We start from the raw sequence: 14,541 nt of genomic DNA on the forward strand, positions 1-14,541 counted from the left end.
TTTAATAAGTGGCTTGATATTTATTTTTAATACATTGCATTTTATTTTTAAACTTTAAAAAAGTTCTGAAAAATCAAGTTTTTTGATTTACGACGTTCTTGAAAGGAGTGAGCGATATATATTTTTTGTTACGGGTGTACGCATATTTTCATACTGTTTAATTGTCTAACAGCGAGTAGACATTTAAACATTACGAAAATATGCGTACACCCGTAACAACAAAAATATATATGACTTGCGTAACTCAGCTCTCCCTGTTTACATTTGTGTTTTTATAATCTTAATGTATACAGGAATATAGACATCACAATTTTTAAAATAAAAAATGATGAAGTTCCTACATACCTTATAAAGTAAGTAAGTAATAAAACGTCTTACCTTTCCAGAATGGTTTTGCGATATGGAGCAGGAGTTTTAGGGGTAGCCGGAGCCGTTACAGGAATAATGATGAATGTACACTATAGAACGATACTGAAATTGAAACATTTTGGGCAAATATCATCCTACCTTCCTCTAATTGCTTTGCCGTCATTACTCTGCACAGTCGGCCATCAAATGGTAACTATCCTTAATTATTTCTAGAAGCGATGAATCTTCCTTTTCTTCTAACCCTCATCCACACCCAATAGTGCGAAGGGCGCATCGTTGCATTAACGCAGAGTTTCCTCGATCGAAGGCAAGGTGACCAGTCCTGTACTTTAGGTATTGGTATAAAACGGAGCAGTGGCAAGCAGAGTTTTTCATCGGGGTAGGTGGTAGTGAAATCACAGACTACTAACTACCTTCATTCAAGTATCAAAACTCTTAATTATGCATGTTTTGTTGCTGAACTGTAACTGAGAAAATGTTAAATGCACATTTCCTTCACTATCACAGTTTTCCATATTGTTTCTAATGAAGTAGAGTAGGCACTGCCTATGCGCCTATATGGAATGTTCACCACTGGTGAACGTTATCCAGGGTATATCTGATGTTAAATAAATATTAGAGCGTAAATTACATAATTATTTTAACCTCCCTGGAATCAATCCCGGGACCTCCAGCATGAAAATGAAGTCTGGATATTATCATAAGCCCTGTAAATACTTGGGCTTCCATATTCTTCTTTATTTATGTTGAGATGTCAAAAATATATTAATGTAGTTGACCACTTTACAAATCCAAAAATGTATAAATTTTTAATATCTAATTTGAAATTCAGTTTACATTTATTTAATATAACACCTAAATATGTATTTAATTTTTAGTTTGTGTCAACACATATCATTACACTACGAGACAGGTGTTTCGTGTGCACTGAAATGAAGGGAGTTGCAATCCAAACCGTGATCGGCATGCTCTATCCGCTGATCCTCGCACCTGCTACAGGCTATTTGGTAAACTTATTTACGTTTTTTTCCATTTTCCAAACAACCAAATGTTAATTAAGTCTTTACATACAGAGGTTTTTTAATTTTTTTTTAATAGAGAAATATTTGTTTTTATTATTTACACAAATATTTCAATTTCATACTATTTCTGTGAGCCTAAGAGGCTCATTACTAGAAATAGGTATCAAATTGTGGTAGAGTGGGTTCGAACCAAGAAACTCTGACTCAAGAGTCGGAGACACTAACCACGGGATCACAACCTGACACAATAACAACTATAATTACTATTTAGTAATGTCATTAAATAGTAATTATAGTTGTCATGTGAATATAATGAAGTATCTGTTATAATAATGAATGCTGTCCTGAAAAGGACCTTTGTGGAACTAAAATGTAATTTATAATATGGAAATAGAGGAACAGTTGGTTATAAAAGAGGAATTGAATATCAAGTTGAAGTTCAAGGAATTGAAAACACCGTCGGCACGGTGTTAACTTGATTTTGATTAATGGTATATAGTGCATCAGATCGGCATCTGATGCACTATATACCATTTGGGTGCCAAAGTACAAGTGTCATGTGGTGAAGAGATTTTTGCATTATATTTTTTGTTTCAGCTCGCCAATAGGTACAATACGGTGAGAATACCGGATTTGTTGCAGTCTAACAAGAAAGTCCTGTGGGATTTCCATATGAATGCTTCCAAAAAATTGTACATGAAAGTTCCTTTCATTTTAGGAGCACATGTAGTACTGAGTGCACTCATTACTTATGGAGATTTTAAAAATTATTACACGATCCATGAAAAAATTATAGAATTTGAAAAAGAAATGACTGCTAAAGGATTTTAATCTAGACTTGTAATAATTTGTATTAATGTTCAAACTGAATGATGGAATCAATTGCTATCCTCATCGGCGTCATGTATTTATATTAGATGTAGGTATGTAGATTTATTTAAAATAAATACATAAAATGTTGAGTTATAAATATGTGTTTTACTTTACGCTTTACTGTGTACATACCTAAAAGGTTTTTTTTAACAAATTGCAATATAGTAGAACGAATCCAGTCCTGGATAGTGAATTTATTTCACACCCTCACCGATCAGACCTGCATGGGCATGCAATACATTTTTTTTGTTTTTTAATACAGATATTTTTTAATACATTTATTGAGAAAACAGAGGAATGATAAGTAGGATAATGATAAAATGATAATGTTGGTAGGATGATAAATAAAAACCCAACTCTGTCAAAATGTATTTGTCTTATTCAACAGGTAAATACACAAATTCAACATAGCAGTTTTGTGTTCTCAGAAAGCTTAAACATATATTATTTAAAACGTATAACGTATAACCGAGAAGCATATCCATTAAATAAATGAGTAAAATACGCATCAACAGGAAGCTTCGTAACTAGTTTGCATCAATAAGTTTAGTCAAATATTAAAATCCATTATTGAGAGAAAGTGGATGGGTTTACCAAATGTTGGAGAGAGTTAATGTTACATTCTGTTTGGAAGCGAGCAGTGTAAAATTCACGAGTCGTATCGTACAGTCCAATAAAGAGATCAACAAACAATATAATAACCGCGTTCCGCGCACATAAGCTCCGATAAATGATTCTTTTAGAAACAGTTCAGTCGCACACATGGTGCCGCACGGCGGCAACACTCACGTTCTCTGTCTACACACAAACATTTGAACACAGGGGGGCACTTACGCTTACATTAAACGTTAGACCGCTCGAGAATATCCGTCTCCAGTTGCGGCCGAGATACATTTCCATATTACATCCCGATTAAGTATAGAACGTTACAATTATCCAAATAAAACAAAAATACTAGTTCTAAAAAAATATCGATTCTGCCCCTATCTGTCGAAGCTCAATTTTTCCATCCGGGAAGCAGATCGTTTATTTCCGGAGATTATCTCGATCATTCTACCGCCCGCTCGGAATGCTCCGACGGATGGTCACTATCCCTAACCCTACGGGTAATATACATATATATATATATATCAGCTAGCAGATGACGCCCGGGAATGGTAGTTGCGGAGGGTGGAGGCGGGCGGCGGGGCGGGGGGCGTGGCGCTAGCAGCGCTGCAAGTAGTGCTGGTAGGACACGGTGACCTCCTCCGACTGGTACCGGGTGAGCTTGATGCTGCCGCGCGTGTCGGACGTAATGTGCGCCTTGTAGCCGCCCTTGCGCAGCAGCGAGTCGATGGTCTGGATGCGGTCCCAACCTTGCTCCACGGCCACCTGCGGCAGGTACGTGGCCGTGCGCCGGTTGCCCTTCTCGTTGAGGAACTCGATGCGGATGCCGTGCAGGCCGACCTCCCAGTCCAGGTAGTGCTCCGCCTCCTCGAACTGCTGCAGGATGGACACGGACACCGTCAGCCGGGGCACTTCGTCCCTAGTTATGGGAGGGAAACGGGAATCTTTCAAAGCGCTTGTGATTGCGTATTCGCGCAAACCTGCAACACATTGGTGTTCTCGTTAATACGGGGACATTCTGCTTAAAACAAATACCCTTTAATAGGGAACCTAAAACTACTCATTCAATTACCCCGTAATATCACTATTGACAGTTTCTTGTAACGACTGTTCCGCGGGGTAGTGTTTTCATGCTCTCAGTATTGTGCGCTATTGATCTTCGTAACTTATTACCCATTCCAAATTGCCAATTCAAACTCTACATGGCAAATATATATGTCGACAAGTGAAAATGCCAAATGGGCAATTGAACAATTTGAAATTCATCGAGTTAGCTTGCGCACTAGTATGAAGGTCAATGCAATTTAATATGTTTTGTTTAGGAGAATAAAAACATTGTGCATGATCACACAAAATTTATTCAAATCCAAAATACCATAAATCCCTTTATTTGGGAATGAATTTTCTATACAAGCAGAAAATCTTTTTTTTTTAATGTATGTTTCATAAATAATAAATATATCCATTAATATTGAATAAATTATAAATCATCGCAATAGATGTATGTGTGTGTGTGTGTATTTTGTATAATGTTTATAGATTTTTGTTATTTTTTTTAAAACATACATTTAAAATGTAAAACGTGTAATGTCACAAAATCCCACATTGGCACAGCCTTTGAATGAGTGTACAATGTACATAATACAATACATAATATGGTAATAAGCTAATTAAACCCTGAAAATAGCCAAGAAAACGAGAAAAAATGTAAAATAAAAAATAAATGAAAAGATGTAAAATAAGAAAAAGTAAAAAATGTTAAAACATATGCGACAAAATTAAGGTAAGAATTGGAAAATTACCCATCAATATCAAGATAGTATTTTACGAAAATGACGCTTTATAAATTATCCTAAATTATTAATATGATTTTTTGTAGAAATTCAATCATATACCGGATCATACACCTACACACACACAGTTGCCATGATTTCTTCTTGCAAACATAATGCTGTTAATCAATACAATAATTGCCTAATGAATCAATCAACACATTGACTCGCCAACTCACTCAAAGAATAAATCACCGACATTCAACCAAAGTACAATTCAATACATCAACAAATCTCTTAAAGAAAAGTGTGAAATAGTTGTATAATTAGGTAAAATTGTACGTGTCTCTTGCTAAATGTCGATATAAAATATGGTAGCATTTGATTTCTTCTTCAGCTGTATTAGTTGGAATTTTGAGAAAATAAGCTTAAGCTATTTACAACATAATTTGGACATTGGAGACAGCATTACTAAATTTAGTGATATGTTGTTTTCTTTTTAAGCATAATTTTGATCAGTTTTCGTCTTATGTCTTTGTATGATTTTTCAAATGCTCTGCCCCGCCCAATTACTCCATAAGAAAAAAAAATACAGGTAATTCAACAAGATACTTTTGAATTGTTTCAAATGAAATACTTATTTACAGTAGAATACTTTTAATACAAAAAACATATATTTAATCTTGTTGAAATACTATAATTTCATATTAAAATTCCTAAGAATGTTTTTACAGTAATTTCCAAGTTAGATTTTTCTAGACTAAATTTCTGCTCTGCAATATAAAAATAAATAAATATAGTACAGCAAAACCAAAAATAAATAAAGAAATAAACCTCACTTGTATACATTCAAATTCATAATAGATATTTCATATTCCTAAACAGTTAAAATGAAATTCATTAGTGTGTATTGGAATCAAACATGCCATCCTTTAAAAGGAATCATAACCTAAGTCTCAAATATTATGGTAACTTGGTAATGTGTAAGAAAATGTCTTAAAGGGATTGTATGAAAATACCAAATATGTATTTCCAAAAAGTACTCAGTATTCTCGTATAATTCTCTTGTATATGATGATGATAACTTATCTAAACTGGTTTTAATATTTGACATCTAGGTTATGATTCACACAAATCATAAATAAGATGAATCACGAAATTTGAAATTGAAAATGATTATAAAAATTATGTACCGCTCATTTGCTTTAATGACGACGTGATATTTTTTTACCATGTTGAGAGACATTTGGTTATAACCCTGCAATAGAAAATACTAGGCGGTCATAACAAAACTCTCACAGAAAGATTTGAATATGACTAAATGTCACATTGCAGTTTAAAATACACTTAATAAGTAATCTTTTCACGGTTATAACTAATACATAAATGTTTTTTTTACTACAGTATCATTGTTGCCGCAAATGAGCAATATCTGTACTTAAGATTTTAACCAAAACATTATTAAATATGTTAACATGCTGTGTATCATGTGTAAATCAATTTAAATTTTAAACCAAGTAAATTTGTTATACAAATTCATAATATTTTGAGTATTATGAATTTGTATAACAAATTATAAAAATTTCAAAATCATGTTTTCAAGTGTCTCCGAGTATGTAAAATAATTTGGGAAGAATCTTAATCCATTTCATAAAGGTCTCTGCTAAATAAAACACCCAACTCGACCATAGATGGTGCTGAGAACTAGCGAGTGGAAGAAGGTGTCAATTAAAGAATAAATACAACTTCAAAATCTCGAGTAGTGTGTTTGTCGTAAGCCCTGTAAATACCCAGACTTCTATATTCTTCTTTATCTGTGTTGAGATATCAATTGTTTTACATATTTCAAGAGTCAACTGACTTTTACTCATTACCTTAAAAAATCTCAAATTTAAAATAAGTGTTCTTCCGAGTCTTCTATGCGCCCGGTGGCGCTTAGAAGACTATGGTTAGTCCCATGTTTTAGGTGCTAGCCAAAACATTACAGTGAAAAATCACTCACATTTATTTTGGCCTCCTACACTACACTAAGAGGCATATCAACTAGTGTTGATGCAAATATTTAAAGGTAATATTTACAAGAGAACTAATATTAAAAACTTTTATGTTACGTTTTTGACAAAGACCCGCTTGGCGATTTTACGGAGCGAAATGATGTCTTTAAAGTAAAACTAAACATTACACGAATTTATATTGAATATCACAATAAACATGACATACCAGAGTGGAGATGCATGGGGTTGAATGTGCCGATACATCCTCGTAACTTGTGCTCTTTGCCAATATTCCAGGTCACAAAGAGGGGACTAAAAGAAGAAAAAAAATCAAAATTATAATTTTGACGATTTGTAGGAACCAGGTATTCAAATCTATCCACTGCAATTTTACAGGAAAGCGTCATGTGCCTCTCCTGTAAATAAAAAATAAAGAAAACTTATTTTCATTCTGTATATCATGAGCAGCTTATCCTTTTGATGACTTGTAGGAAACAGCTTTACAAGTCCATCAACTGCAAGATTACAGGAAAGCGTAACATGCCTCTCCTGTAAATAATAAATAAAAGTTTTTTTCATCTTGTATATCATTTTGTTAGTACCTATCACTATTTTTCAATTGCATTCTTTATTGAAATGAGTTATTTATTAGAAAGCAAACCTAGTACATTTGTAACATTTTCGAAACACAGGAAGTGAAAGTTAGGTGGATACGTCTGAGTTAAATTACATTCAAACTGGATTTATATTATGGCTCTAAGATTGATTTAATCTTAATGTAGGAAAAAGGAATTACCAAAATGACATGTCTTCATTTCTAAAAAGCATTGAAAACTTAAATAAAAATAAACTATCAAAACTTGGACTATGGACAGTGATTAAGAAGGAATAGAGAAAAATTAGAAGCGCAAGGATGGAAAGAGCGATAAACTATGTGGTTTAAAGAAGAGTGGAGAAAACTTATTATAAAGAGAAGAGGGAAGTTGATGACCATATCCTGTAGCACGACAAGTTTATCACTACAATAATAGAGAGGAAAATAAGAGGAAAGAGGAAGAGGGAGGTCAAGAAGGAGTTATGTGGGGTGGTTGAAAAAGAAAGCAGGCGACAGACAGAGTGGTGGAGGGTGCTGCACGAACATAAACCTAGCTTTTAATAATAACTGCAAAAATATTTTATCCTTTGTCAATGTCTATATTCTTTTCCTTAACTCTTATCTGAACCCAATGGTGCATAGGGGACTGGATTATATTGAATCAGTTTTATTGTAATTATCAAGAACTTTTATAATTTTTTCAGGATATAAAATAAACATAAGAGTGAAAAATTACTCATTTATTTAGTCCTTCCTTGGAATCGAATCCAGGACCTCCAGCAAGACAGCCAAATGCACTGCTTAAATACGGAGACAGGTATATAACACATACTAGACATTAATTGATTAGGCAGTCACTTTGTGGTAAAATCTATCCATTTTTAATTAATATTTTACTTAGTAAATACCACTATTTCTTAAAATGTACTGTGACACGTATTTCGATGCATTCCGCATCATTCGGAATGCATCGAAACACGTGTCACAGTAGATATAAGAAATAGTGGTATTTACTAAGTAAAACATTAATTAAAAATACATACTAGACTAACTATAATCAATATTTGAAGGACTAATTTTGTGATTTTTCATTTTATAATTTACATATACTTAATATTATTTTATAACTTACTTCCTTCTTCAAGACTGATTCATTAATTTTGATAAAACAGCTGTTTACTTGAAAACCAGTAGCTATAATTATGTTATAATAAGATATATATGGAATTGAGATTTTTAACTAATTTATTTTGTAAGTTACTAAAGTTACTGATTCTACAAATATGACAATATTTTATTTTTTATATAATTTCTCATAGCAGTGATTCAGAATTCACCATAATTGAAATTATTGTCTAATATGCCAGCAATACCAAATAAACGATTTTTACTCAATAACTTGTTTTTACAGTCAGCTGTGCATTATTATTGAGGAAATTTCAAACGTGTAATGGTAAACGTTTCACACATTCTTTGTCTGTCGGTGATCAGTTTACTACAAAAATATATATTAGAATGTTTCGTAATATAAACATATGTAAGTAATTCCATTTCATAATAATAAATTCAAAAAAATAAATTCGTTAGCCGATTTCGTTGTATGTAAGTTCGACTGTACTCGAGAAAAAATATTTGGTTAAAGATGACTATGTACAAAAAGTTGACGACTTTCAGAGGTGAATAACTTTCAACAAAGGTCCATTTTGTAGCAATGCAGAATAACTTGAGTTTGCACAATTTTATTGCACATCGTGCGGGGGCAATATAAGTAATTTCAACTGTCAAAAAAATATCAAAAATAATTATTAATGGAATAAAATGATTATAAACAGCGACAAAAGAAGATAATTCATACAGTTTAACAAAGAAAGTTGCTTACTATGCATCATTGGTGAAGTTCGGGGTTTGAGGTGGATCCAATCCATGAAGTTGACAGTACAGGACGTCGAAACAAAAATAGCACATATCCGGAATAGCTACGAGCATGGCATTCATACTTTTATCAACCAAATTATTGAGAACATTAATATTATTTAATTTTTGTTTCTTTGTTCCACAACAGCTCGAAGTCATGGCTATTTTCTTTCACTAATCACTACAGCCAACTTAACAAGGCCAGGGACATCAAATTTTCCACAAAAATACAAGTTTTGCAGGATTGCCAACGTAATTGTTTTTATTTGCATTGACCATAGACAATAATAAGTTTGTGGTCAAAAAAAGTACCTATTTATTTTTAATCAAATTCTGAAATCTGTCAATAAAGTCATTTAGCCCTGATCGTAAGGGTTCCACCTTTTTTTTGTCCGCCTCTGTAGTGTAATGGTTAGCACGCTCGGCTACCGTACTGGAGGTCGCAGGTTCGATGGAGTCCAAGGTAACGTTATTCAACATTACCCTAGACTGGTTACCTGAATCCAAGGGCTGATCACCTTTCCTTCATGTGTTAACGATCAAGATAACACTGCTTTTATATGATACAGTGCCCTATGCACCATCAGGTGCGGATGAGGGTTTGAATATGAAATTTTAAATACTTTTACCAACAGTCTCGATGGTCTATACTTGTATAATTAATCCCAAATATGCAATAAATGCAGCCCCAGTCCAACAAACCTGAACTGGGGAAGGGAAAGTAAGAAAAGAAAATTAGACTTATTGCAATATTTGTGTCAGCATAACAGTAGGCTCCTAAAGTCTGCAATCTCATACAAGCAGAGTGAGTCGGGGGAAACTACCATTTAGTGGTACGGAGATGAGGTTTACTAAAATAAGAAGACAATATTATGCTTATTGATTTATTGCAAGATTTGTGTCAGTATAACAGTAGGCTCCTAAAGTCTGCAATCTCATAATACAAGCAGAGTAATTAAGTCGGGGGAAACTACCATTTAATGGTATGGAGATGAGGTTTACTAAAATAAGAAGACAATATTATACTTATTGATTTATTGCAAGATTTGTGTCAGTATAACAGTAGGCTCCTAAAGTCTGCAATCTCATAATACAAGCAGAGTAATTAAGTCGGGGGAAACTACCATTTAATGGTATGGAGATGAGGTTTACTAAAATAAGAAGACAATATTATACTTATTGATTTATTGCAAGATTTGTGTCAGTATAACAGTAGGCTCCTAAAGTCTGCAATCTCATAATACAAGCAGAGTAATTAAGTCGGGGGAAACTACCATTTAATGGTATGGAGATGAGGTTTGCTATAATAATTAGTATTTACACAGAATTTAAGTCGGTCGTTCTGAAAAAATAAATAATTTTCCACCAGGATAAGAGTCACTTAAATAATAATTTTGTTCAACATAAACTAAAAAAAAGATATATTTCTGTTATTTATTAAATTAATATTGGCAAATAAACCAACATGGTATACAATACATTAATTAATAGTAATAATAATTATACAATATCTGATTCATTGTAAATGTTAATACATATAATTTATTTTATAAGATTCTATAATATATAGAAATATCTAGGTCATTCCTACATTTTCGTACACACATTTATCGATTTGGTGTCCCAGCCAGTGTCATCAATTATTCTTTATTTCATAATCTATTCATTTTATTTACATTTAGCTACACAAAGCTGCTTGAAGTCGATAAAACAAAAATACTTTTATAAATTAAACTATCAGAATCATAAATATACATATAATATTATCAAATGAGCCGACAGATCATAGTCGGAGTATAAGAATATTTAATATTACACGAAGCCTTAAATACAGTACAGTAAAAATAAAAATCTACAGAAAAATATACCATTTATACATTGATTTACGAATCAATATCATCCTCGTGTTGGCTAGAAAAGTAACTCACTAAACCACCAAACTCTCCGGCCTCTTCTTCCGTATTTTGTCTATGGTGTTGGTCAATCAGGGGAGCTGCGGAAGGGGTTGAAGAAGGAGAGTTCTGCAGGGCGACAGGACCCTCCAATAGGGGGCTCCGTATCAGGGGAGGAGGTATGCCGTGGGTTAGGGGGGGAAGGTGGGAAGGTAAAGCGTGCACGAGGGACCCTCGGGATAGGGGAAGAACTCCGTGCGACTGCGGCAGGCTCTGCAACATCGGGGAAGAGCCTCGAATAGGAGGCGGCCCATAGGCCAGAGGGGGGTAAGTAAGTTGGGAGGGATCATGCAGCGGAGGACGGCTATACACATGAGGAACATTAAGTGGGGACGGGGTGAGGGTTGTTTTCAGACCGAGGGCTGGAGGTGGATCGTGCGATGGTGTTACGTCATTTGAAACAGGAGGGATACCATCTGACAAAAGGGGACTTTGAGACGAGGGAGTGTCTAGCGACGGCGTGCCTCGAGGGGAAGCTTGCACCGAGTGTGGGATGTTTAAAGGAGTCGGGTCTGGTGGTGGTAGACCGAGTGATGGAGGGGAATCGTGATATAAGGTTGGTTTATTGAATGGCGTATCCGGGGCTGAAGGGCTTTGGGACGGTGGAACGTTTGGCGGTTGCGAAGGGATAGGTGACAACGCAGGACCTTTCGATGTAGGTCTTTCTAGGGAAGGAGAATTATCCGGAGTGTGCGAGTCTCGAATCGGAGGTCCACTTTCTAAAACTGGAGCACCTTGAGAGGAAAGGGATACAGGTGACTGAGGGAGTTTGGGTAATGGAGAAAGATCCGCGTTGGAAGAAGTATCCTGTGCGGTGGAGCTGCGGGGAGTAGGCGCAGATACTGGCTCAGCATCATGTAACGGCAAAAGTGGAGGGGCTAAAGGAATGTTTGGTGATGACGGCTTGTGAGTTGTGGAGATGGCCTCAGATGGTGGTGGACTTTGAGTTGGCAAGTCTCGAGGTGGCGATAGGCTTTGAGATGGGGAAGGGTGTTGGGGCGGTGATGTGCCGCGAGGTGGCGATTGGCTTTGGGGTGGGGATTGATTCGGAGGTGGTGATGGGCCACGATGCGGAGATTGGCCTTCAAGTGCAGGTGGACCTTGAATTGATGATGGGGCTTGGGATGGTGATGACCCTTGAGTTGGAGATGGGCCTTGAGGTGGAGAAGGCCCTTGAGGTGAAGACGGGTCTTGAAGTGGTGAAGGGTCTTGAGGTGGTGATGGGCCTGGAGGTGGAGACGGGCCTCGAGTTGGAGATGGGGCTTGAGGTGGTGAAGGGCCTTGAGTTGGAGACGGACCTTGAGGTGGAGATGGGTCTTGAAGTAGAGATGTTCCACGAGGTGAAGATGGCTCTAGAGGTGGAGATGGCCCTAAAGGTGGAGATGGCCCTAGAGGTGGAGATGAGCCTTGAGGAGGAGATGGGCCTTGAGAAGGAGATGGGCCTTGAGGTGGTGATTGGGCTTGGGGTGGTGATTGGCCTTGAGGTGGGGATGAGCTTTGAGGTGGTGGTAGGCTTTGAGGTGGTGGTAAACTTTGAGGTGATGAAGAGTCTAGAGATAAAGGTGGACTTTGAGATGACTGTTGACCTTGAGCTGTTAGACTTTGGACCTGAGGTGACGGCCCTTGTGCTGGTATTGGACTTTGAGAGGGCGGTGGGCCTTGATACGGTGGCGGACCTTGAGCCGGTAGTGGACTTTGAGAAGGAGGTGGCCCTTGAGATGGTGGAGCACCCTGAGACGCTGATGGAGATTGAGATAGTGGAGGACGTTGTGAAGATCCATGAACAAGGCCGAGAGGCGATGAAGGTGGACCATGGGGCGATGGGGGTAGAGTATGAGGGGATTGGCCATGACCTGGTGGACCATAAGGAGAAGGACCACGGGGAGGTACACCATGAGGAGGTAGGCCATGTGAGACTGGCGGACCATGAGAAGGTTGACCATGAGGAACTTGATTGTGAGGAGGTAGGTGAGGTGGAGTGGGACCATATGGTGTCGAAGAACCATGTGGTGATGGAGGAAGTCCATGAGGCGTTTGCCCGTGGGGAGCTGCGCCGTGTGACATAGGTGGACCATGATGGGGTGGACCATGAGGAGGTCCATGCGAAGAAGGTGGACCGTGAGGGGGTAGACCGTGAGATGAATGATGAGATGGAGGTAAATTGTGTGGTAGAGGTTGACCTCCGTGGCCGTAGGGAGGACCTTGCGACGGCGAATGGGGAGGCATGGGACGACCATACATATAAGGAGGTCGTATTGAGTGCAGGCTTTGCAATGCCGAAGGGCCATGCGACATGTGTTGTCCTGGTGGACCGTGAGATGGAGGCGGTCCGTGTGACGGGGGTGGGCCGTGAGACTGCGGTAGAGCATGAGATGGTGGTGGACCGTGAGATTGTTGCAGACCATGAGATTGCGGCTGACCGTGAGATTGTGGCGGACCATGAGACTGTGGAGGACCATGGGATTGTGGTGGACCGTGGTTTGGTGGCAGACCGTGGTTTGGTGGCAGACCATGGTTTGGTGGCAGACCGTGGGTTGGCGGGGGACCGTGAGATGGCGGGGGACCGTGTGATGGTGGGGGTCCGTGAGATAGTGGTATCCCGTGAGTTGGAGGAGGACCGTAAGGTCCATGCGGAGGCCCGTGAGAACCATGCGGAGGCGACGGGCCATGAGGTGGTCCATGAATTTGTGGAGGACCTCGTATGGGAGAGGCGCCGTGCATGGCGGGCGGTCCATGTTGCATAGACGGGTCATGCGGGAAAGGGAGGCGGTGAGGAGGAGGCTGGCCGTGACCAGGAGGCGGGGGTGTACCGTGAGAGGGCTGCGAGGGACCGTGGGGGCTCCTCGAGGGACCATGCTGCGCCAGGGGGCTGTGTGGGCTGTGCGAAGGGGGCGGCCCGTGGTGGGGGCTGCGGGCCGGCGGGGGTCCGAGGTGCCGCGAGATATAGTGCATGTCCCCGGACATGGGGAAAGGCGCGTACGGCCCGTACTGGGGCGCGTAGGGACCCTGCGGATAGCGGGCGGCGGCCGTGAGGGCGATGCGGCCGCGAGCAGTTCTCTCCCCCTTGCTCTCCGTGTGTTTGAGCTGCGGGTGGCGCGCCGGGGGTGGCGAGGAAGCGTTGTCCTCCTCGTCTTCTCGGGAAGGAGAGCCCTCCCCCTCCTCGGGAGACAGAGAGCGCTTGATGGGCGCCCCGGGCTCGCTCTTGATCTCCGGATGCGGCGGTTCACCGTCGGGTTTCCTGTCCGGAAGCGGGTAGTGCTGCGGGGGAGGGTAGTAGCCTCCGCCCGAGGGTGAAGGGTCCAGCGGGTGTGGCGGGTGCGAGCGATACATGGCCCCGGGCGGGCCGCGAGGAGGACCGTACACGGGACCGCCACCGGCGTACATGGATGAACCCCTACAATCAAAGAAACTGACATTAAAAAAACCCTTGTTCTTATTATAGGT

At 39.1% G+C, this 14,541-nt stretch overlaps 3 protein-coding genes across 7 annotated transcripts in view; 1 reads left to right on the top strand and 2 right to left on the bottom strand.

The window, feature by feature from the left end:
- The window catches only part of LOC148304754 (transmembrane protein 126), a 3,899-nt gene extending 1,538 nt beyond the window's left edge, over positions 1-2,361 (top strand). The window contains exons 3-5 of the mRNA XM_088267746.1: positions 387-558; positions 1,248-1,376; positions 1,989-2,361. Coding sequence (XP_088123872.1) covers positions 387-558; positions 1,248-1,376; positions 1,989-2,222 — 535 coding nt within the window. The 3' untranslated portion in view covers positions 2,223-2,361. The remainder of the gene's footprint in view (positions 1-386; positions 559-1,247; positions 1,377-1,988) is intronic.
- A 260-nt stretch (positions 2,362-2,621) lies between these two features.
- Positions 2,622-9,328, bottom strand: LOC148304755 (uncharacterized protein CG5902). Its single transcript, XM_088267773.1, has 3 exons — positions 9,111-9,328; positions 6,863-6,948; positions 2,622-3,850 (listed from the first exon to the last, which is right to left on the bottom strand). The coding sequence occupies exons 1-3, from the start codon at positions 9,302-9,304 to the stop codon at positions 3,468-3,470; spliced, it is 663 nt and encodes a 220-aa protein (XP_088123899.1). The 5' UTR covers positions 9,305-9,328; the 3' UTR covers positions 2,622-3,467.
- A 1,549-nt stretch (positions 9,329-10,877) lies between these two features.
- The window catches only part of LOC148304756 (uncharacterized), a 35,775-nt gene continuing 32,111 nt past the window's right edge, over positions 10,878-14,541 (bottom strand). For all 5 annotated transcript variants that reach the window (XM_088267770.1, XM_088267769.1, XM_088267768.1 and 2 more), the window contains one exon: positions 10,878-14,491. In XM_088267770.1, coding sequence (XP_088123896.1) covers positions 11,029-14,491 — 3,463 coding nt within the window. In that variant the 3' untranslated portion in view covers positions 10,878-11,028. The remainder of the gene's footprint in view (positions 14,492-14,541) is intronic.

Source organism: Brachycentrus maculatus, unplaced genomic scaffold (genome assembly GCF_059751285.1).
Source record: "Brachycentrus maculatus isolate JH-2025_06_01 unplaced genomic scaffold, ASM5975128v1 h1tg000305l, whole genome shotgun sequence".
NCBI lineage: Eukaryota > Metazoa > Arthropoda > Insecta > Trichoptera > Brachycentridae > Brachycentrus > Brachycentrus maculatus.